The sequence below is a fragment of the Camelus ferus genome, chromosome 13 (genome assembly GCF_009834535.1).
Source record: "Camelus ferus isolate YT-003-E chromosome 13, BCGSAC_Cfer_1.0, whole genome shotgun sequence".
Lineage (NCBI taxonomy): Eukaryota > Metazoa > Chordata > Mammalia > Artiodactyla > Camelidae > Camelus > Camelus ferus.
This window is the reverse complement of record NC_045708.1, coordinates 58,869,284-58,895,303: the sequence shown is the minus strand read 5'-3', so window position 1 is coordinate 58,895,303 and position 26,020 is coordinate 58,869,284. Positions and strand designations below refer to the sequence as shown.

General features: G+C 35.4%; 1 protein-coding gene across 1 annotated transcript in view; it reads left to right on the top strand.

Annotated features, from left to right (window-relative positions):
- Positions 1-24,510, top strand: part of ADGRL4 (adhesion G protein-coupled receptor L4) — a 110,623-nt gene extending 86,113 nt beyond the window's left edge. The window contains 3 exon segments of the mRNA XM_006178514.3: positions 21,167-21,258; positions 22,599-22,767; positions 23,115-24,510. Of these exon segments, the coding sequence (XP_006178576.3) occupies positions 21,167-21,258; positions 22,599-22,767; positions 23,115-23,177 (324 nt within the window). The 3' untranslated portion in view covers positions 23,178-24,510.
- The last annotated feature ends 1,510 nt before the right edge of the window (positions 24,511-26,020 follow it).

The following is a 26,020-nucleotide window of genomic DNA, read 5'->3' as shown; positions in this document are numbered from 1 at the left end:
TCTCCTCTCCTTTCATAGTCAAGCCTTTGCTACCTTTTTTAGTCATTGTTACCCCTTACTAAGATTCTAGTATTATTAACAGTAATAGGAGTTATTTAAATTTACAGTTTTATTGAGCAGCTACTAATTTTGAAACACACAGCTAATACTTTAATACTCAATCTCCTTAAAGCAGCCATAGTGTTATGATATCATTTTATAGTTAATGAAAAATAGAATTTGATTCAAAATATTAAGTGATCGAGCCAAGGCACTGAATCTACAAATAAGTAATGAAGATAGAACTTGAAACTATCTCTGTCTTAATCTAAAGCTCGCCTTTTCATTTTACCTTGCCTCTTCTGCAACTGCCTTCTAATCTATCTTTCTGCTGCCATTCTGCCCCATTTCATTTTAATCTACCCATAATAAACTGCCCCAAACTCAGCTCACATAATGGGAACTATTAATAAGAAAAATAAGAACATTAATATTAAGCTCTGGTATACTCCTGGCACTAAACACTCTCCATGTGTTAACACACTGAATCTAATCTTTTAATAACTCAAAAATGGCTGTGAGTGTGTGTGTGTGTGTGTGTGTGTGATTTATTTTATTTTGAAGTTGGAAAAATCGGGGCATAGAGTGATTACACAGTTTGCCCAACAGCTAGTAAGTACCTGAGCTGGAACCCATGTCCATGAAGTTGAATCCACGGCCAACCTTCTTAATCCCAGTGCTGACAGTTTCCCTTTGTCTATAGTCCAAATGCCATCGGCTGGTTTATAATGTTCTCGGTATCGAGTTGAACCCTATCTATTTTCAGCCTTTTATCACACTGCATGTTCTCCTTTAAGAACTTTATCCTCTGCAGGATACTTGTTGTCCCTTGGATATTTTCTTGGTTCTTTGCACTCAATAGTCCTACCATCTTGTGTGAAATTCTACTACCTGAAATCTTTTCCTTAATTGATGCACAACTTCAGGAAAACCTTTCCTGATTTGTAACTAATCTCTGTCTTCATGCTCCTAAAGAATTTTGATTCAAACCTTTGTATCATACTTTTCACGCTTAGTTTTTTTCACATGACGATTTTCTGTGTGTATTACACTACGCATCCTCCACATCCAAACACCCAAACATAGAGCTATGAGTTTCTTGATGCACTGACCATAGCTTGTTTAATAATCAATGCCCGTGTGCTACATGAACTTAGGGGCCACAGCCCAATAATTGCAAAAGGATTCTCCACAGAGCGACATTTACACTGTATTCTCCGAGCTTGAGTGAACCCTAGACTCCAAAACTACACAGCCCTCTTTCTGGTCACTCCAGAACACAGAAGACAGTAAGCCTTTAATAGTTTTTCAGTTGATCCATTAATAGAAACCGTGGTAATAAATGAGGCAGGAAGAAATACCCTGTGATCTTTCTTAAGCTCTATGACTGTCCTGTGTTCTGGATCCCCAACATGGAAAATGAAGGTAATGATGCCAGCGCAACACAACAAAGAATATGGTAAAAACAAAAAGAATTTTTTTTTTTAGAAAGAGCATCTATTCTTTAAAAATTAAAACAGGAAAATACAAAATTATTTGGAGGGCAATCTTGGGCTTTCTCAGTTTTACCTGTTGTATTGAAAATTAAATTAAAACACTAATTTTAAAACCGTAATTGGCACACCAAAAATTTATATGCAAGACAATATATGTTTGGCTAATACAGTGTGTGTATATACATAAACATATATATACATATGAGCGCAGGTCCTAGTTTTTTAAATATTGGTGAAGATACGACAGCATTTGGTTAATTATAGCAAGACATGATTATATGTGCTTGTTACTTTGTGGAATTTGTTAAAAGTCTCTAGTACACTCTGGTGGAAAAAGTTAACTGAAATGAAACTAAGTGTGAAATAGCTTAAAGAAAAGCACTCGAAATTTAATAGAATAAATAGTATTTATTTTCCAGAATGAAGAAAAATTGTAAGTGAGCCTTCAAATTTAAATAGATAATTAGTGGAGACTTTGTGATGTCTGGCTTTATACGAGTAGTAAGATTGCTTTCACAGCTTTCTCTGAACAAATCTGGACAGACTTGTCCTCCGAAAAGACTTTTTTTATAGAACAACTGGCAATGGCTTTAATTCTGAGTCTTCGTATTTCTTCTATAAAGTGAGAACTAGTTCTCAGTAAATGGTATTTGCTTGTTGTTATGAATGGAGCCCTAGGGGGCATGTCTGGCTTGGGGTTATAATAATGCCTTTAAGACAATATGTAAATGAGTACAAACTGAATTAGTTCAGCCCTGGTGGCTTTTTTCTACCCCTAGGTATGTTGTTTCAAAGGAAGATTCCAGCTTTCAACCTACTCTGATAAGTGTTAACTGCTTAGGTATTTGAGCAGCAACATACTCTGTATTGATCAAATGAGACACTTCCTCAGGTGTTGACTCATTAGCATGAAGGCTCTCTTAGAATTCTGAAATGTGAACCAGTGACCCCACTGATGGCATCTATGAAGCACTACATTTAGAATGTTGAGATTATAACTGTACATGAAAGGGCCTAGCCATGCTTTTGAAAGATTGAGCTGGACAAGAAAGAGATTTCTAAATCTTTGTAAAAGCAAGCTGCTGACTGCAGATAATTTTCATAATTTATTTCTTTCTCCAATATTTTTCATCTTTAGTGCTGAATTCTTTCAACTAAAACTGTGCAAATGATTAGATTCAAGTACACAAATATAAAGAAGAGTTTGTGAAAATAACTTAACTTTTGAATAGAAATTGAAGTTTCCCATAGACATGTGCTGAAGAATGAAATTTGCTTGATTGAGGCAAATACTGATCAAGCTGTGTCCAAACAAGGCATCTTCTTTAAAAAAAAAAAGTGAGAATTTTCATTTGGATTTGAATCACAATTCTTATAATTGAGTGCTTCTATAATGCTACGTTGCTCCCTTCTTTTTCCGTTGCCCAGAATTCCACCCAGTGTTTTGCAGTGGTCTCCTCTAATGGTTCTATGACTACAATCTCTTAACTTCCTTTCACTGGGAAATCCTTATCAAAACCTTCTCAAAAATGAATTTCTCACATAACCCTTACAAGACAGACAATATCTGTCTAAGTATATTTATTACTGTTATTGTTATTACATTTTTAATTTCACAAATTTCCCAAGCTTGAAATACAAATATTACAAGGCTATGTAAAGTAAAACGTGAATGTTTCAAAACATACTCATAGTCTCCATGATTGACTACGCTTTTTCTTCATATTTACTTTGTATCATTCTAGACCTCTGTTTGCCTGAACACACACGCACATACACACATACACATGCAAATATATCTATAAATGTAAGCAAGGAATTTGATTATAAATTCAAATAACCTGGATTATTTACAACCTGCAATATATCACATTGATCCTTCCTTGTTAATTCTGCCCTTTTTCATCATGCCATATTATGAGTATGCTGTAATGTATTTAACCACTTCCTTACTGATGAACATTTGTTTGCAGTATTTTCTTATTACAAATAATACTGCACAGAGAATCTTTGTTTCAGTACAGTTACGCATATCCACTATATAAAACTGTTAGGAAGTGTTTCTTGGAAGTATAATGTACAGCACAGGGAATACAGTCAATAACTAATAACTTTGGATGGTGCCTAATATATAAAAATATCAAATCACTGCATTGTACACCTGAAACTGATGTAATATTGTAAGTCGGCCAACCAGACTTCAATTTTTAAGAGTACAAATGCAAGTAAAGGAAGATTTGCAAATTTACAAATTGCCTTCAAAATATTTACTTCACTTGATACTTCCATCAATAACATATGAAAATGTCCATTTCCTGACATTTTTGCCAACAGTAGACATTTTTATCTACTATGGTGTCTAATGGTTAAATTGAAATCTATGAACCAACAGGAAGAATTATGACAGACCAAGGTCTGCCACAGTGGCACCACTGACACTTGGGACCAAATCCTTGTTGTGCAGCCTGTGCTGCGTGGAAGTTTAGCAGCATCTCTGGCTTCTACTCACCATATGCCAGCAGCACCACCACCATCCTCACCACCTCGGTGTGACAACCAAAAATGTCTCCAGACGCAACCAAATGTGCCGTGGGGGTGATACTCCCAGCTCTCTTGCTTGGGAGCAACAGTATACTGTAGACTCGGAATTAAACATCCTTTATAGGAGTGCTTTTGCAGCTTTCTTTAAATAGCATAAATATTTTTTAAAAATAATTAAAATCATGGTTTGGGCATGTCCTTTAGATGACCCCATTGAAGCTGTATTAGAAACACTGTTTATTGTAAATTTTAAATGTTGTGTATAACAGCATCAACATTTTAACTACGTGCTTTAATTTGTTAGATGCATCTTTTAGTGACCTCTGTGGTTCAGGTCACTTTAATAGTTTAACCTTTTCTTGAGATTATGTATTAAAAAGAATTTCAGGGCCTATAACATTTAGCTGCTTTTTTTTTCATATTATTTTGACCTTCTTGAAACAGGTAGCTGAAATTAAAAAAAAGAAAAGAAAAGAAAAAATGGAGTTAAAAAATACTTATCATAAATAATACGTTTGTAGTTTTCAAGGTATCCCCATACGTGGGAGCTATATTCTTACCGGAAATACCTTCACAGATAATCTCCTTGGGACTCGTACTAGAAAATTTCATAAAAATTGAATAACTTCATAGAAATTAGAGATCAAAAAGTTACTGGAAAAAAAAAAAAAAACCCTTGGGTCTCTCAAGCCCAATTAGAAATAACCAGCCAAGGTGAAGTTTACCACTGGTATTTTCTTATAAATGCAGCTTTACAGTGAAGGATGTTACATAATGATATGGTGAGAGGGAAGCACTAGGGATGTTATTAGAGCAAGATGGTCATTAGAATTATTATTCACTTTACATCCGTTTAGTCTTTTAATCTTTACAAAACCCTTTTAGCATCTTAGTTAATCCTCGCAAAAGCTTCAGTAATACATCAAAATAAAGATAGTAATGGCATTTAGTAAGAGATAATGTTTTACTAAATTTTCACTAGATCTAGTAACTATAATCTTGACTTATCTGTAAATACCTGTGGGGGTTCTGTAATTTATAACTTTCTAAAGACGTGTACTAATTCCTTGAGAAGAACTGGTTACACTAAAGCAAATTGTGTACATTCTTATGTAGCTAACAGACGAAATCTTCAAGCCTCTACTCACTAAGAATACATAAAAATCCTTACATCTGGCCAACAGCACACTACATATTCTGATCATTCTTCTGCTTTGATCATCCTCTGTGTGTAACACAGCATCCTTACCCAAGCTAACCTGCAACAACAGTGAGCCTTTCTCTGAATCAGTCTTTCTAAGCATTTGCTGAGCTCTTGTTTTACACATCTGAAAATATTTACTCTTCCCCATAAGTATTTATCATGTCCCTCTGTCCTCTTCAATGTTCTCTACAAAACATAAAATGCTCGTTCTGAGAGAATGGGCTATCTGTGTGGGACTGTATTGATTTCTGTTTCTCATAAAAAAATGGTGTGTCTAGTTTCAACACTTCCCAAGAAAGGAACATTTAAAATTCCTTCTGATGAAAAAAGCGTGCCTCCTGATGGTATCTGTTCAAAAAGAGAGCCCAAGTTGTTCAGTGTTAGAGCACAGCCTTTATTCATTAGAGATTAATTCACACTCATTCAGAGCCACCATTTTTTCTGCAGTTTAAATAAGTGGAAATGTATCTTAAGGCGTGGAGAGCTTAAGCAGTTTACTCTGGATCACCCAGCTACTGAGTGGTAGAGGCAAGCTCATGCTTTCCGAATTCAAATCCTGTGCTGTTTCAGCACGGCATAGCCTTTCATCTTTCCTTGCACGTGATTGAAGGGAGTAGATCTTTGTTGGGTCCATGAAAAACTTGTTCCCATCTCCCAGATTCCACAAATGGTTTCGGGGGGAGTTGTGAGAGACCCAGCAACCGTATACCTCCTAAAAATTATTCATAAACTTTCAATTCTTTACTTAGTGTATATGTCAAGATAAATTACTTTCCATCTTGTTAGAAATGAGGGAAATCTTGCCTACTATAAAAGTCTCTTCCTCCATTTTGTATTGCTGTATCTGGATATTTGTCAAGCATATCTAACCACTAACCAAAATATCCTTCCTAAAATTCTGACTACATTGGATTATGGAATACAGACAGTCTGGATGCTGATTGTTCCTTTAATTGTTATGCATCAATAAGTAATTTTCAATGTTCTGTATACTATCTAATTACTCAAATTCTTTTTTCATTTTCTCTCATCAAGAAAAAGCTGAGATGGGAAAGAGTATACAGCTCAGTGGTAGAGACCTTGTTCTCAATTAGTGTATCAAGCTAACATGTGTAACAAACAACTCTAAGACAACACATCAGTAAGCTTGAGGTAACATTTTGGAAAAGCAAATCTGAACATCTCTTCACCCCCTCTTTACATCTTTCTTGGCTTTACATTGCTCTTGGGGTCAAGTCTAAAACCTGTATCAAAGCCAATGATAAGGGTGGCCCATCAGTTTATCATCAAAATTAGAATATTTCTGCAAGTGAAAAGTAGGTAATAAAAATACTTCAAATTGGTTTCATGGTACGGATGAATCTATAAAACAGCTCTATTCAGAAATCTATTTTCAAAAGTAATTTTTTTCTACATTTTTTTCTCTTTTTGAAGACCTTTCTCCATTTATAATTACATGACTATTAGTTTAAATGACTGATTAATAACTGATCCATATCTGTCTTATCTTACCCAGGAGACGGTAAACTCTTTGAGAGTAAAACCTTATGGATTTTCTCTCCGTCTGTTATCATTGAGGTTTTCCAGGTAGTAATCATTCAAGTAATACTGTTGGATGAATAAATAAATGATGTACCAAGTACAGCAGTTAGTTAAAAATGTTAATTATTATCCCCAAAGATGTTACCAAGTCCCAGTTCATACTGCTCACCAAATGATAGGACAAAAATCAAGAGATGAGTTGTTGGAACAAGGAATAGTGACTTTATTCAAAAAGCCAACAGACCAAGAAGATGGGGGACTAAAGTCCTAGAGAACCATCTTACCCAAGTCAGAATTTAGTCTCCTTTTATACTAAAAAGAGGAGGGAGTGTGGTTGGTTGTTGCAAACTTCTTGGTGTCAGAATCCTTAATCCTTAGCTCTTGCAGCCGTCCACGTAGGTCAGGTTGTGATGTTCCTGTAAACCTCCAATAAGACAAATGCTATTCTCTGTTCTGCAACTTTGTGTCTTTATATGAATGGAAAAGTGTTACACCCTTATAGGTCAGAGCCTTGAGAATGGGCTCTCCTGTATATTTTCAGCTGGAGATGACATTCTTTTACAAAGGGTACAGAACCAGCATGACTAAGCACCGGGAACAGAGCACAGGGTTAGAGCCAAAGGAACAGATCTACCGTGGAGTCAGATTTGTTCTTCCCTGTTAAAAAGGAAATTTAAAGAAATCATCATCACCATGAAAATGGGATTCTTTTGAGAGGACTTCTCAGAAGGCATAGCAAGTAAAGCATTCCTTATAACGTATCACTTTTACTTTATTTCTTTAAACCTTAGAAATGATTGCTATGTCTATCTACCTAGATCTACCTTCTATAGCATGCTTTCACTAGCAATTTCAACATTGGCATTGAATAAAATGAGGTCCCAGCCAAATATTATTAGAGTTTTTCAAAAGCCATATATGATTGGTGAAAAGTACGTATCACAGGGTCCTTTCTGTGCCCTGGGTTTCTGATATGTACATGAGGCTAATGTTGCCAAACTATATACAGAGTTACCGTTAGGAAAAAAAAATAAGAAAGAAAGAAAGAAAAAAAATTAAAAGGATAAAAACATCTTTTAAAAGTGGGGGACAATCTTAAGTCCCTCTTCTATTTTTACCTTTTAAATTGGCCATAGCTTTAGATACATCTTTGAATTTAATTGTGTAAGCCTTGTATGAGATGCTAAGTAACAGTCAAATGATTTCTATAAGTTTGTATACATTTTTTAATTGTTAATAACCTCTACCTTCATTTTATACAGCAAGTATATACAAGGAACATTTTTCCTTGCTTATAGCTTAACAAAAGAAATTTCCTCACTCAGTTTTCATTGTCACATTAAATCGAACAATTGCTGTAAATACTCTTCACATATAATTTTTCTCCTTCACCTTTGTTCCTTTTCTACTGTCTTTCTATGGCTTATAACCATCTACAGTTAAAACCAGCCATAAAAATACGCTCACGAAGTTCGCTTACACCCACCGAGGTCACTTCCTCCTTCTTGTTTATAAATTTCTAGTTCTCCTCACTTTTTAATTCTGCTTGGAGACTAGTAAATTATTCTTTTAAACACTGGAAAAAATTCAGCTATTAAAATATTCCTAATAGAAACATGTTAAAAATATGAAGTGTGATTTTTTTTAAATATTTTTAAGATGGTTATATATTGCTGTGGGGTTTTACCATAATAAAATAGAGCAATAATTTAACTATTACCTCAGGGGTTGTGGGAAGATATTTTCCTAATGAAGCAGCATTTTGCCCATTTTTGATTACGACTTTGGTTGTGACCTACCTGTGTGCCCAAGTCTGATTAACAAGTATACGTCATAAAATCCATGGGTCTGTGATTTCTGTTAGATGCAAAATGTTGCATGCATCTCAAGGTATCCACTCCTAAAACAAAGGAGTGTAACTTTGTTCTTCTCCTTTTTTTTTTAAACTTGTTCCTAGATGGTCATTACTTTTTGGTAATTATGTCTCTCAGTTTCAATTGGTATATCTGTACACAAATAATAGATTTCTAACAAAATATCATTTTGTCAAAATCTGCAAGACACAAGATGAAATAAAATACAATTTTTAAAATGTTTAATCAAATTCATGGTTGAATGCTCCTTTGCATAAACCATTGAGGATACCTGGGTTTGGGGTGTACCACCCTTCATTCTCTTATTCATTCAACAAATGTCTATGGATCATCTTTTATAAGTCAGACTTTGTGCTATGCCTTGAGAATACATCAGTGAATAAAATAGGAAAAAGTCCTTATCCTTCATGGATCTTGGATTCTAGACCAGAAGTCTGCAATGGCCATAGTCTTTTTTTATAAATAAAGTTTCATTGATTCCAATGACAGTCACATTCATTTGTTTGCATATTGCTTAAGGCCATTTAAGTGTCCATGGTGGGCAGAATTGAGTAATTGTGATAGAGACCATATGGCCCTCAAAATCCAAATTATCTACTTATCTGGCCCTTCACAGAAAAAGTCTGCAGACCCCTGTTCTATATTAGAGTGACATAAGAAAATATAACTATCCTCTCCCATATGCTGTCCCAGACTATCAGACTGGATTCATTAAGGATATGCTTATATATTTAAGGTATCTGGTAATTTTATATATGGATTATCCTTTGAAACCGAGTTACTCCTCCTTTTTCTATTAAATTCTTAAAGATAGCAAGAATTTTTACCTGGAAATTTCAGTTCTACCCTTGAGGAGTTTTTTTTTTAACAATAATAGGAAATTGTTTACATGAGCAATAAATAATTGACATATTATTGAATTACATCTATTTAAGTATTTATTTTTGCTGACATTATTTTAAAGCCCTGAAAGTGGAAAAAATCTTATGTTTTCTGTTGAAGACATATTGCCTAAAATAAAGACTGACAGATATAAGTTCTGATATTTTTAGGTGCTATTTACAGGTCCCATGAGAGTATAACACAAAATGATGCTTGTCCAATTGTTGAAAAAATAAATGTTGGATTTATTTCTAGACACTTCAAATTTTCCAGACAGAACATACTTCCAAATGAATTAATAACTCAGTGATAATGAGGTTTGTTATGAACTTATATATTGAGCACTCTTCTAAGTACTTTACATTAATTATGCATATAATTTAATGCACACAACAGCCCTATGAGATAAGCATGAAAATATCCATAATTTACAGACAAGGAAAATGAAATGCAAAGAATCAAATAAGTGTCAGAGCTGAAATTTGAATCCCTGAAGTGTGGCTCTAAAGTCTACTTATTCTACTTATTTTAAAGATCTATCCATTGCCTTTTTGAAACTGTCAAATCATACGAGGCAATGATCTCCAAACTTTTTTGACTAAAGAGCCCATCAGTTAAAAAATATGTACTTCAACAAATGTATGTTTTCATCTTGAAAATCTGTATACATTTACTAGTTTATTAATATCTTATGCACTTTATGTTATACATCATATATATAGTGTACATTAAAAGCATGCTTGAAAATACAGATTTAAAAGATTAAAGATGAACTAACAATATTTAAATGCATTCAATGTGATTCTCACTAAAATATCATTAGTATTTTCTTTTTAAAAAGTGAAATATTGATTATTATTTTAATACAGCAATCCAAAGTTATAGATCTAACTTCAGTTCAATATTTGGTTTTAATGGTTATCATAGCTAAACTGTCACAAAGATACATTAAAGCTGTACGTTAGGGCCACTACATTGGAGGTACACCACGCTAAGTACTCTGTTCTAAAACTCACTTCTTCAGATCTTCAGTAATGTTTTCAAATTGTACTTTCCATTAGCATTACTGAAAAGAATGTACATTTAAATGTATAAAGGGAATACATTTAAGTTCGTGCCATATTATTTTTCATGCATTATTTCAGTTAACATACTTCATCATGAAAGAACAAAGTTTTTCTCCAATGGCACATGACTTTTTAAAACTCTCACTGATAAGTAGAAAACTTTAAGAAGACTTCTAAACGTGTATTCTTGACTTTAGAGAAATTATGTGTTGAATTGAGTACACATGACTTTACATACAATTGAAAACTGTGGCTCTAAATGTATATACTTCAAATAGTCCTCTTAATATTTTGAATTTTTGAACAACGTGTTATCAAATTTGAATAGATCTTCATGAATTTTAACTTGACTTACTTACACCGTCTTGCAACTTGTCTGGCACGTAACTCACCCTAAGAGTAGGAAGAGTGTCATCTCTGTCATTTTCTCCTTTGTGTGTTCCTTTTCAGCATTGACTTTAACCCACAGCACACTTACAGACATTACATCTTACCTCTTCATTTTATTGGGGTCACTTTATTAGAAGTACCTAATGTGCCTTGGAAATCCACCCAGCAGGCGCACATAGGATACACTGCAGTAGCCGAAAGATAACAAAGGGGTGACCCTCTCTACCTTCAGTAGGAATCACTTGTCCCTCTGAATGGCTTCCATCAGAGGTGTGTTTGTGTGACGTGGGCAAAAATGAGGGCACCGGTGTCCTTGGAAAATATCAGTGAGAATTCCAATATGTTCTTCCTATGCAACCACAGATTTTTTTTGCGTTCCACTTATGGCCACCAACGTGAACCCAATAACCATATTAGAACTCTAAAGGATAGGATAGAAAGCTCTGCTCTTCACCAGCAAAGGAAAAACAAGGAAAAACTATCATTTTCTTAAATCTCTGACCACAGCAAACAGAAAACATGTGTCTGCATTAGGGAATCACTGGCATTGAACACTAAATCCTGTTCAGTGTAAACAAGGCCTTCGCCCACAGGCATCTTGACTAAGTTCAGTGAACTCTAATGCCAGATAGCTCACCACATCATTGCTCATGAGTGTTTCACTCTTCTGCTTCTACCATTTCTAACATAAAGTTACTATTAACCGTTAAAATTTTAAAAGTCTACAGAATTAAATCCCTGAACTGTCAGGTGTCAATTGAATTTCTTTTTACTGATCCTTCGTCTGTGTGGTTTGCCAGCTTTGCAACGCTTTTAGGAGCATAAACGTTAAAATGGGTCTCCTAAGGATGCCTCCTGGCTCTCCATCCTAAATGTATCACTTTGGGCCAGTTATTTAGCTTCCATATGCCTCTGTTGCCATAAATGTGAAATAAATGTAATGATACAGATCTTCCAATGGGGTCACAGCTCGATAAACCCATCCTAAGTTGAAATGCATTTAACACACCTAACCTACCGAACATCATATCTTAGCCTAGCCTGCCTTAAACAGGCTCAGAACACTGATGTTACCTGCAGTTGCGTAAAATCACCTCACACAAAGCCTGTTTCATAATAAAGTGTGGAAGAGCTCATGTAGTTCATTGAAAACTGTGCTGAAAGTGAAAAACAGTGGACATTTGGGTACAGACAGTTGTCACTGTGTTGGATGTTCACCCTCATGACTGTGTAGCTGCCTGTGAGCTGCGGCTGCGACCCTGCCCGGCATCACAAGAGTGATGCGCACGCACACTGCTAGCTCGGGAAAAGATCAAAACTCAGAATTGGAAGTACCATTCCTACTGAATGCATATCACTTTCACATCATCATCATGTTGAAAAATATCGTAAAAGTATCGTAAGTCAGGGATCATCTGTAAACGATAATATTAAGAGGAATAAGAATGCCTCTCCCATAAAGTTCGTGTGAAGGTTAAATAAATGAATAAATAAAGAAGAGCTGGAATCGTGTCTGGCATGTAGAAAACACTCAGTAAATATTAGTTAGTTTTATTTTTGTTATTGACATGAGGCTCGATTTTATAGACGGTGTTGAGTATGTGAAAAACGCTTTTATTCCAGAACAACCGTTCATCCAGTGCCTGGTAGAAGAACACTGTAGTCTTCTAAAGTGTAAACCTCAAAACATTAGTGGAGTATCAGGAATGCTGTTAACATTCCAGAGAAATCTATGAATAACACTCTTCTCTTACGGTATTTAGAACCTACTTAAATATATTCACTATGTTTTCAGATTGTTTCAAATATTTCGATATGTTTCAGATTACTCAGTATTTTTTTCGTGTAAGGATAGACTGCACTCCCATTTCTCTGTGTTCTACTGCCTCCTCAGCCGGGTGTTCGTACCTGCAGCAGAGGATTATCTCTCAGCTCTATCAACATTCCCAAGGATGCTAAATCCTGAGTCTACGGAATGTTAAACACGATAGGCTTGTGACGTTAGGAGAAAAATGCTTCCTAAGGGGGTCACGTAGGTGTCTGAAGAGGGGAAAGCTATTCCACTCCACAGTTCTGACAAAAGGTCCACAAGCATGGTGGTATCATAATTTGTGAGTTTTCCTTAAATTTATACTAATGCAATTTCACATCTAAACTTTGGAAATTTTATTTTTAACTTACTTTTTTAGTAAAAGATTTTTAACAGGTTGCCAGCCCGATCCGTTGCTTCCTGACCCAGCTTCACCATGAAGATAGAGGGCTTTCCGGGGTGGGGGGGGGGGGGAGTCTGGCAGGCCTGGGCATGATCTGTATTAGGCTCCAACTTTTATGTATGTTTTCAGCCACTGTATACTTTCAGGATATTTTCTTGGTCTCAGCACATACACATAGGTTTAGGTTCCACAATGATTGCAATATCTGAAAATGTACCCCCTCTTCCTTTGAGATGTCTTTTGAAACAGTTATGTATCAGCCTATGTTGAGAGGGAAATGTCCCTGGGGTTCTCTACTAAGAAGTCAGTGTCCTTAGATTGTAAAAAGAATCAGCTATGAAGTCACAGTTGTCATACAAACCACAAGAAAGTAGTTAATTTGAATTTCAAATAAACAACAAATTATTTCTAAGTATAAATATGTCCCCAATATTGTATGGGACAGACTTACACTAAAAAATAATTTGTCGTTTATTTGAAATTCAACTTTAACTGGCATCTTGTATTTTTATTTACCAAGCTAGCAACGCTATTAGAAGGGCCTATAAAGGCAGGTATTATAACAAAAAAAAATGTGACAGGTACTTGAAAGTACAAACTGCATGTATGACTTGCTGGAAAGGAAGTCATTTACAAGGTATAACTCGTCTTTGTCTTGATCTTTTTATTTTAGAAACAGAAGCAGAATCCACAGATAATGAATGTTTTTATATAATTGGCTACTCACCAAATACCTAGAATGTCAATAATAAATACAAATTAGTGATAAATTAGTATTTATTTTAAACTGGATTTTAAAATTTTATTTAAAAAATAAGAAACACTACAATGACAGGGTGTTTCACAGTGAAATCTATCTAGTCAGCAAGAGGAAGCTAATCCAGAGCGGCTTTCACCCTGGATTAGCTCTCTGATGCAGTTGGAACAAAATACTGCAAACTTTCAACTTTCAACACCACAGATCTATTAGTTTAGTGCAGTAGGTCAGAGGTCTGGGTACTGCGTGCCTCAGCTGGTCCCTCTGCTCAGGGTCTCACTGAAGGCATCAGCCATTCTGGTGGCTGTGGGAGAGAATTTGTTTCCGTGCTTATTCAGATCATTGGCCAAATTCGGTTTCGTGCGATCAGTTTCCTTGCTGACCGTTGGACAGAGGTGAGTCTCAGTTTGCGGAGACCGCCCACACTTCCCGACTCATGGCCATTTGGCTCTGTCTTCAGTTCCCTCTGACCTCCACTTCTGCCTGCTCTCTCCTACCTCTGGCTGCATCTCTCTTCTCTCTGCTGAATCCCTTCTGCCTTCCCCTCTGGTTTTTAAGGGCTCACATGTTTGCATTGAGTCCTTATCCAGGATAACTTCCTTGTCCTAAAGTCCATAACCTTAATTCTATCTGTGAACTCCCTTGTGCTGTATGCACAAGTTCCAGACGTCAGGGTGTAGACATTTTTTTTGGAGGGGGCATTATTCCACTTACCACACACCCCTGTACTATGTCCATATCACTGTCACAGAGGCATGCAAAGAGGTGATTCCAGTTAGAAAATAATTTTTTAAAAAAGAAAAAAAGGAAAAACTCAGACTGAAGAGAAAACTCTAAGTACTTAATTCCAATCTAGCTAGTAGACAGTTTTTTTTTTAATTAATAGGTCATCTCTTTTCATTTTAAAGCTTAAATTGAAAAGCACTTAGCCATCTCTGCAGTGGCTAGGGATTGAAAATGAGTTTTGTTTTTTTTTTTAAATGGTCTCTTGGTAGGCCAGTAGAAACCCAGCTTTTGTCCGTGGCAGAAGCAGGTTTGTCCTGGGCCAGTTAATTTAGAAGTAATAAAACTATTTGAAAGGATATAGTAGTTGTGATTATGACACATTCTTATATGAACCAGATCCTGCTTGATATATATGAAAAATTAAAGTGTGAGTCTAAAAGTGCTATAAGAGAAATTTTCTCATTCTTTCTGGTGAGATTTGACATCAGCATATAGATGGCTTCAAAAATTATTGAGAAAAAGACTAAGAAAGGAAAAATGACTGATCAGGATGCTTTATTTTGAAGTCTGAATTTGAAGCCCTTGGGTTGAATGTACCTGTAGGTCTAAATCTTTCAGAATTAGCTCCCACCCTCTCACCAGATCATCTATTTAAATTTCTCATTTAAAAAAATAGGCACTTAAAAATTTTAATGCACTCTGTAAAACATCAGAACATGTCTGCCAAACTTCAAAGTAAGTGCATGTACCAATGAAGTGAAGAAACAGTTTTCTGTATAGATAAGTATCTCTCTCTCTCTCTTTTTTTCTTTTTTAGGTATAGTCAGTTACAATGTGTCGATTTCTGGTATCTCAAGATAAAGCGAGGGAACTGATTTTAAATTTAAAATATTACTGTTTCTCAAGGGTTAAATTTTCACGACTGAATGATTCTTCACAGCTATTTTCACTCTCTTCAGTATTCTAACGTGCAGCGATGAATTTCAGAGTTCTTATGTTTGCCATCTAATGTCCTTGTCTTGTTTATTCCTAGAAAAGGTTTAATAAGTTAAAATTGGTTTTTTGGAGGAGGTGGGTATAGCTTAGTGTTAGAAGGCATGCTTAGCATGTAGGAGGTCCTGGGTTCAATCCCCAGTACCTCTATCTAAATAAATAAAATTATTTTTTAAAAATTGAGACAAAAATGATAATGAATGACTTTACTCATTTGTGAGTCATTAATTAGCCCCTGTGTTTTGCGACACTAACATTAGAGATAAATAATAAGAGAATCAGCACATATAGATAGACACAAATTAGTGAAAGTGTGAATCAATTTAAAGGCATCAATTTCCTAATTAAGGTTAATATAAAAATTTTCATTATATTTTAAAGATTTACTGAAGAATTAAAATATGTTCTCATTGATGTAGCCATTGCTTGTAAGCACAGTGTTTATAGTACCTTTGCAACTATTTAACCTAAAATATAAATATTTCTCTATCAGTTCTCAAAGTCATTACTTCTAGAATAATTGCAAATTATTTCTTAGTATCAGAAATACTTTTTAACTCTTGTTTTGAGCTTTTGTTTTTATCGCATCTCAAGCTGTTCATACTTATTTCATAAAATATTCTTTCCCAAAAGATATTTTTCTATACCATGTAAAATGCATAGCATTTCAACTTAATTTCTACTTCTAAGTAAATAAAGTCATGTGCTTTTAGGTGATATTGATTCTTTGTTTAGGGTTTTTCTTACTCTATTGGAAGAAGAATTTAAGTCACATACATCTCTGGATATAGAGAAAATGCAGGCAGTTTAAAAGGAGTAAATGTAGGTTTTTCTAGTTATCTGAAATTTGCTGAATATTATAATATGCTTTGGATTTGGCTCTGAGATTTGTTAGGGAAAAAAATTATTCTGCCACTTCTTAAAATGGTAAAGAATGCTTTTATTTAGGACTATTTTGATAGATATCAAAACTATTGAAATAGGGGAGATGCAGCTCAACTCTGAATATAATAAAGGCAGCTGGGGATTTCTGGCAAAGGAACAGGCAATGTGTGGGAGAGAGGGTGGGGCTGGTGGATGGAAAATCACTAAGAGGAGACATCAAGGGTAGGGAGAATTCTTGATAAACTTTCTTTAACAGCTTTCTTCCTGAACGGCAGGCTGGGGTGATCAGAAATCAAGGATGTGAGATGCGGAGTTTGATTAGATATTGAAAGTGATCAGATATGAAGAGTGGGAAATCCTCTCGCAGCTGACTTAGCAGGATTCTTGCTAAAACTGGACACCGCAAGGATGGCACTGACACCCAAGGTCGAGGCCTAGATGAGAAGAGGGCTCACAGGAACCCGACCACAGTTTAGTCGAGGAACGTTTTTGTCAGTTTCCTAGCAACTAAGGCAAGGGGAGAGCACGTTGATGTAAGAATTTGCATCATTCAAAGCAGTAAAGAATAGCATCACTCTCTACATTGCCATGGGATTGAACGCACAGGTCTGATTTTATCACTCGGGTTTCAGTTTTTCATCGAAGTCCACTGGGAGGCAGTGTGTAGGTTAGGGGCGTTTAAACAGAGGTGGTGATGGAGAGAGCCATGGGGATACCCATGGGCCCTGCACATCCAGTGGCCAGAAGGCAGGCTTTGTGTGCTGGGGGGAGACCGGAAGAGCCAGTGTGAGTGGAGTGAAGTGATCAAAGCTTAGAGAAGCAGGACTTGCAGGAAGAGGTGTATCATTCCAGGCCTGAGAGACTGTTGTGAGATCTTCAGGTTCAACCTGAGATGGGCAGCCACCGGTTGCTGACTAGAGAAACGGTCTGAGTTACATTTTAAAGGGATTGGTCTGACTGTTGTAATGAGAGTAGATTGTAGGAAGGCGAGAATACAAGCAGGAGACCACTTAGGGGGCTTTTGCGATTGCCCAGGAGGTGGTGGTGGTGGTGGCCTCTTCCAGGAAAGGCTCTGTGAAGGCGGCAAGTGGTGGTCATATCCCAAATATGGTTTGAAAGTAGAGATGAAGGGTTTGCTGTTGAGTAAGCTTGATCTGCTTGCTGGAAAATGAGATAACTTTTATGTGTGAAGTGGGAAAGTTTACAGCGAAAGTAGGTTCTTTCAGGGAAGACCGCAGTTTAATTTCTGACATTTTTAACTCAGGAGGCCAATTAGACTTCCAAGTGGTGAAGTCAGATAAGATCTAAGGATACTATTTGGAGCCACGGGGTCTGACCACCCAGGAAGTGAGTGTACATAGATGGGTCCAAGGACTGAGATGCAGACAAATCACTTCTTTTCTCTGTGCTGCCCTCCTTGGGCTCTGCTGGTCACTGAAGATGGGCTTAGAAATCATACGTTAGGGCATCATCGCCTGGGTTCTACTGCTGCTGTGCAAACAGCTGCATGGCACGTCCTGAATAGTGCTGCTCTTGACTCTTGCCTGCTCACCTCCGTCCTTATACTGTAAGTTCCTTGAGGAAAAGGACTCTAGCGCATAAGTGATTCTTAAGTGAAAGAATAAATAAAAAACCTTTGCCGTTCAGAGAAAAGCTAAGTACTATTCATCTCTGTCTACCTCACCTCCTGATCCTCTTCCCTGTGTTTGCTACATCTCAGCCACCACTGTGGTTAATGCCTTAAAGGCACGTCGCATTCCTGACGCTCTCAAGCATCAAGGCTTTTTCTATGTCATTTTCCTTCACAGAAAGCATTTCTCCCTCATTCTCGTTCCGCTCAGGCATTATCATTCATCAGGTCCTGGTTTAAATGCTAAATCTTAAGAGATAGACTTCCAAAACTTTCATCCTAATCCACCTTCATATAATTTCTCCTAACAGTCTAAACTTGTGACTTAAGAGCATTTTTCACAGTTTGTAGAATTATAAGTATTTGTATGATTTTTTTTTTTACTATTTTCTTAATAAGTTTATGAGAACAAAAGACAGTATTTTGTTCCTTAATAGGTACCCAGCCCTCACCACTCTATCAGCCACTTAATAGACCCTTTATAAAATGTTTGGAACACATGCAAGTAAAAAATTCCATATATCTGTATTATTGTCAATGAATGCAGATAATACAATCAATGTATTTGTGAGTATTTTTATTATACAAAACCATAACACCTTTTGATAAAAATGCTTTAATCTGTTTTATCTTACAATTGGGAAAATAGAAATTTATGGACAAAGAATTAGTCTCCTGTTCGTCCAGTGCACCTGGTTTTCATAATAGGTAAACATTTTCCTTTTTAATGCAGAGAAGGTGTACTTTCCAGAACTAGATCACCCATGGAGAATGTTCCATTTCCACTTTTCACTGTTTTAGGATATAATGTAAAAGAGCATTTCTAAAATGTGTGTGCACTTCTGAGAAACCCTAGCAACATGGGTGACTATTTTTCTAATTTGTTTTATCAAAAACAGAAGTTTAAGAAACTTTAATATTACAAATCACTAATGTGGAAAAATTATTCATTAGAGAACAATTTTGTAATCATTTAAAGTTATTTTATCTTATAACACTTCCTTTGTTTAGATGACAAGTTCAGTATAAACACCTTATTAAAAATTTTTTGAAGATTATCAAACCAATAATGTTTGAGTATACTATTTATACTAACCAAATGCTAATACTTTGATTATTTTTTAAAATATACATATGGCAGATACAAACTACTATGTACAGAATAGATAAACAACAAGGTCCTACCATATAGCACAGGGAACTATATTCAATGGCCTGTAGTAACCTGTAATGAAAAAGAATATGAAAAAGACTATTAAATATATGTGCATAACTGAATCACTGTGCTGTACACTAGAATAAACTAATACACATTGTAAATCAACTATACTTCAACTTCAAAAAGCCTAAGTGTATATATATATATATATATATATTTATAAAATTAAATACCATTGTTGTTTCTAAATTTATTTAAAGAAGCTATAAATATAGAAATCTCATAAATACTATGCACCTCTCCTTTATAAGTAGCAAAGGCTACTTATAAAATTAAATATTATTGAATTGTCATTTCAATTAGTTATTTGAGCATAATACAACAGGGTGAAACTGTCAACTGAATCAATTTAAATATATTTTATCTCCTCTCTGCATTTGCTGAAATTTTTTCTTTGTGGGGGGGTCTTACTGTAATTAAAATTAATTAATCATATAATTAGAAGTAATAGACATTTGGAAGCAAGAAGAAGGAACTACATCCATATTCCTCTAAGATTTTCTCTCAAGGACCTCTCCATGGAGACCCAGTAACATGAAATTACCTGACCCTTTATTTTATACTGTTTTTTATAGTAGTAATTTATAAATTTCATTTTCAGGAACTATATAAAACTCCTTAGAGTATAGAAGAAAAAAAACAGAACTTTTCTATAAGTTTCTGAAATCCTAGTGTAAGAATTAGCTGAAAATTAAAATACTGCACTTTGCTGCTGTTATTACAAAATGGCTTTTGAAAAATCTATTTGGATTAATAAAATATATTCGGTAAAAGATTAACCTGCAAATTATTGCTATAATTTAATATTTTAAATTACTAGTATGCTTATATTAAAATAGATATACATTTAAAATATATCCCTCAATTAATCCTCTGACACTGCAAACGTGACTTACAGGTCTCCAAAAATACAAGAAAGGAAAGAAAAGAGGAAATTTTACATAATGCAGTCACTTTAGAAGGGGTAAAAATCCTGCGTACCCTATGTAGCTCATGTGAGGAAATATAAATAATAGAATGTGTTTTCCAGTAAAAATGTATATGCCTTCACACAAACATGTATTTCATTGGCTAATATTTTGAAAGTTCATGAGGTTAAATCTAGGGAAAGAAAACAACAACATGAATATTAGAAGGAATAGCCAGTTGAACCAAAGAAGGTATATTCAGACATTTTCTAGCAATAGAGATTGAGTGTGTTCTGGTGAGTTTTCTTATTTCCTTTCAGTTTCTCTTCTCTAGTTTAAATTTTCAAAGGGTTGACAGAATTATCACTGCAACTCCTTTTCAAAGAAACAGCACACAATTTAATGAACAAAAATTTGACTTCTCAAGTGTTCATAAAGTTTTTCAAACCAAAATTTATCTTACTATGTATATTAACCGTATTATTGGCAGTAGACGATATTCATCAATCTGTAGAAGTGATCGTAACATCTGAAGAAGTTCTTGAACAGGTGCTTGATACAATCTGGCAAACTGTACTAATTACCATTTGTACCAGCAATTTTCAATGATATTGTAAAGATCAACCACAGATTTGTTTGCATAAGTCTACCAGAGGGTTTGTGCTTCTTAATATACATAAAAATGCCATGATTTGCTGGTTTCTATTTATTTGATGTCTTTGCTACTTGTTTATTTCCTTTATATATATCTAATGTACTATGAAAATTATCTCTTTTTTGAAATTAATTTATTTCCTCAGGTTAACCTCTTGGCATTTGGTGTTATCATATACAAAGTTTTCCGTCACACTGCAGGGTTGAAACCAGAAGTTAGTTGCTATGAGAACATAAGGTAAGTGTTTTTTCAATTGTACTTTCTTTAGTAATTAAAAGCTTCTGTAACTTAAAGTACAAATCATTTTTGGAAGGACAATTTTTACATGATTTTTTCACGTTTTTTCCCCCATCATATTTTAAATACTTATTGCAAAATAGCATTTAATATGTTCAATGAGCCTATAATCATCAAAGATTAAATGGTAAGTAAAGCAATCTTTTTAAATATACTCCCCTTCAAAATAAAAAACAAATGATGATTGCATTTGAAGACAAAAGAAGGCCTTAGTGATTTTATTTTGCACAACATTTCTCAGAGCTCGGTAACTGTGTTTCTTTCTTGTGATTACTAGTTTGCATACTGCCGTGATTTTTCCGTCACCTCCTCCCTTTAAAACTGATTTATTGAGACCTTGAAAATTGTTTGTTCAGGAAAAATTGAAGTGAGCTGTAGGGAATGTTAGAAACAACTGATTTCAGGTGGCTTGGGAACACTCCTGGAGCTTGGATACCTTGCACAAGGTTTACAGTTGGGATTTAGCAAATGTTTGATCTATTACTTTCTTTTACTCTTCACCATTCATAGTTACATACAGTTTGCCAGTTTAAATAAGGTTAAGAATGACGCTTTTTCTAAGGTACACTGCTAAAACATCTTCGGCAGTAAAGAATGATTGCACTAAGAATGAATGAGAAAATAATCATTATTTTCAAGGCAGTGTCCTCAGTAAGCAGGATTGAAGATTATTTTACTGAAACTCATAGGCTATAAGTTGAAAATGTATAAGAGACTATGTGCATGTATTTTTTTTTAATTTTTAAGAAATCAGTTTTCTATCATGAATTTATTTTGAGGTAACTGTATTGCAAAAACAAAACAAAACAAAAAATTCTTGTTTCATATCTTCAACATTCTTCTCCACCAAGACTGAAAGGAAACAGAAGCTTCCTTTGATGTCCGGCACAAGGTAGCCTTTTCAAGGTTTCTTAGGGAGAATACTTTCTAACAGATAACTGTCTTAACCTTCGGGAGTTACCACAACATTAGATTGGAAATCAAAGCATACACCCTGCAGTACACCAGATGAAAATATTTTAAGATTAAGGAAATTCCTTGCAAAAGACCGTATTTTAGTAATGATGCCTTGAATTTGGAAGCACATCCAGCCACAGTGCAGCAAGCAGGATACCCCAGTCTGTCCCCTGTAACTTGAGCACAATTTGTCAGTTTCAAAACCATGACTGGTCTTTACCAAAGATTCCTCGATTATGCAAAAACTGACTCCCCACATGACTGGAGGAATTTGGGGATGTCCACGTAGATCTTTCAGCTGGAACATTTCACATTGGTTCCAGGTCTTGTGCCAGAGGAGCCCTTGCTCTTCTGTTCCTCCTCGGCACCACCTGGATCTTTGGCGTTCTCCACGTTGTGCATGCGTCCGTGGTGACCGCTTACCTCTTCACCGTCAGCAATGCCTTCCAGGGGATGTTCATCTTCTTGTTCCTGTGTGTTTTATCTAGAAAGGTAAGCAATTTGTTATTTTTGTCGACCTCATAGAATATTTTTGTAGCATCAGCTACCAAATTGATAACCATTCTCATAGATTTATTGTATGTACCTTTATTGCCTAAATGCAGTACATTTAATATCAAAATAAGCGGAACATCTAGTTGTTCATAGCACAATATGCTTTTAAAAAACCTGTTAGTAAGGATATAAATATAGCTTATACTCACTGGAGCGTATTCTGACAGGTAGTCAGAAGACAATAATGATTTAGAAAACCAAATATAACAGTTTAATGTGATTCGAAAGTAATTTGTTGTGATTGCTGCAATTACGTTTAATATTTCTTTCTTTTTTCTTTTTAGATCCAAGAAGAATATTATAGATTGTTCAAAAATGTCCCTTGTTGTTTCGGATGTTTGAGGTAAACAGAGAGAACTATGGATAAAAAAGTCAAGCTATGGACGGCCGATGTGTAAAAATGACCCAATTATTAATTACTAGATAATCAAATCTTTTAAATCAGTTTTTCTGTTTACTGTGTAGAAACTGTAGATAATAAGAGATAAAATTATGTACCATATAGGTATAGTAAGCTTTCCTACATGACTTAGTTATGTCAAAAGTAGTATTGCAGATATTTGGAAAGTAATTGGTTTCTCAGAGTGATATCACTGCGCCCAAGGGAAGATTTTCTTTCTAACACAAAAAATATATACATGTCCTGAAGGAAACCCCTGGCTTGATATTTTTGTGACTCATGTTGCCTTTGAAACCAGTCCCCTATCATCTTGGTAATGAGCTCTGTTACAGAAAGTGGAGCGTAAGAGAACGAAGGAGTGGAATATAAAACAGTAAAAAAGGAATAGCTGTTATAACAATGAGATGTATTTCGAGCACACTTGTTTTGTAAACTAGATGAGAAATTAAAGGGATAAAATCAAGTACTGAGCAAACACATCTTACCATCTTGTGAATTGTTCTGAACTTAAATTTCTACTGAAATGACTCTGACCTGTATTTATGTCCATTTTCTATTCGAATAGTCTAAAAAGGACACAAAACTTTACAAAAGGAAAAACTAAACATTTCTGTTCTGTTTTTAGGTTCACGTTAGAGTGAGGTATATGCTGTTTCTATACTTATTTCACAGATGGTGACTTCAAATGCTTATTCAGTAGTACAGAAATGTGTCAAAATATAATATTGTTCATGCCTGTAAATGTAAAAATGGTGTATATAAACCTGAAGCACTGTGTGCTATAACCTTTCAGTGTAGTGAAAAATACTGTATCTCATTAGACTAGGAAATTTGAGTTCTTTTTTTTTTTAATTTTAGAAATGTTGTAGATCACATGGCAATACTCCCTTTTAACTTACTATTTGTAAAATGGCATTGTAAATATGAAAGTATTCATAAAGTGAATTGCTATTTTTTTTTCTGTTCAGAAAAAAAACACATTTTAAAATGTTATTTATAGCAAAGAAATCACTAAGAACTGTGGAAACTTTCATGGTGGCTCTTTCCTGACACTTTCCCACTATTAATGTATATCTGCTAAAATGTAAGGCTTCTGTCTTCAAATCTTCTCATTCAAATGCAGAAGTAGTAATTTTATTTCAAAAATATGTAATTGTTCTGCACTTACCTGTAAAAGTATGCCAAGATACGAAATGTTGTGATTTTAACTTAATTTCTCCAGCCGTTAAAATGAAGTCTGTCAAATCTTGCTCTAACAAATAAAACATGATCTAAATGAACCTTTCTGTTGCTTGGCTGAGTCATTTTCTCAAGATGAGCTACCTGCCAATGTCTTAAACATTTTTAGAGGATTTGTGATAATAACTTTTGATTAGATCTTCTGATCTCTTATAAGAGAAACCTATGACCTATTATTAGCATTGTCATCATAGGACAGTGTTATAGGTCTACTAGAACTGATATTGGAAAAGTAACCTGGTAAGTCAATGTGTACAAATCACGTGTGATGAGCAAAACAGTGCCCCCCCCCCACCGCCAGAATGCCCACACCCTAATCCTCGGAACATATGACTATGTTAGGTTGCATGGAGAGGAGAATTAACCAGCTAACAGCTACTCAGCTAACCTTGACAGGAGGAAATTATCCTGGATAATCCAGGGGGGCCCAATGCAATCAGAAGATTTCTTATAAATGAAAGATGGCGGCGGCAGAAGAGGGAGCCTGTCAAAGTGATGCAACATGAGGCATCCTCAACCACGCCTTGCTGGCGTTGAAGCTGGAAACAGCTCGCAAACCAAGGTGTGCAGGCAGCTTCTAGAAGCTGAAAAAAGCAAGGAACTGGATTCTCCCCCAGAGCTTCTAGAAAGAAGTCAGCCCTGCTTGCCGTACCTTTGTTTTAGCCCAGGGAGACCCAATTCCGACTCCTAATCTCTGGAATTGTAAAATAAGAAGTGTATATTGTACTAAGACACCAAGTTTGTTGATAATTTGTCACAAATTTATTGATAATTGTTTGATGATTTGTCACAGCAACTATAGGGAACTGATACTGTGGAGATATGCAGTGTTAACATCTTCAGAGACAAACAAGTACTCATAACATTAGGGCAAACCTTAGCTCATGCACTTTGTTTTCACCAACCCTCCCCTAGATATCACTGGATGAGATTTCAGGCCTTCTCGTATCTGCTTACCTCCCCGATTTTCACTTTTGCCCTAAGAGCCTCTTCAGTTATACTAAACCATTTCTCTTTCCCAGAACTCACTATGGTTTACCAAATCCCCTATTTCTGTAATTTTCTCCTTGTGATCGTCGTTACTCTGACAAACATCTACTTTTCCCTAAGGTATTTTTCTCTGTGAAGCCTTTCTTGGTTCACACAAGGAATTAGTCCCTCCCGCTGCTGTGTCATCCCTCCGCCTAGTGCTTATCTGTTTTAACATTTATCACGTTGTATAGCAATTATTTAGCCCAAGCTTGAGATATTTATTGTACCAAGATTTGTTCTTCCTTAAAGGCAAGTACCTTCTCTTTTTTGCTTCCTGAATCAATGTTACTGCCTTCTGTTTTGTGACCACACAGTTGATGTGATAAGAGAGTCTGGATCCTCTGAACAGTCTGGCTTTTGCTCTTTTGCTTTAGGTATTCCATACTGGAGGCCCCTTGGGTGAGCCAGCTTCCCAGGTAAAGCCCTCCATGCTTCTCTCAAACTGCCACACAGTTAGGCGGAAGAGACAGCCAAAAATGTCAAATTGGTGGCATGGAGCAGGCAGAGGAATTAGGCTAC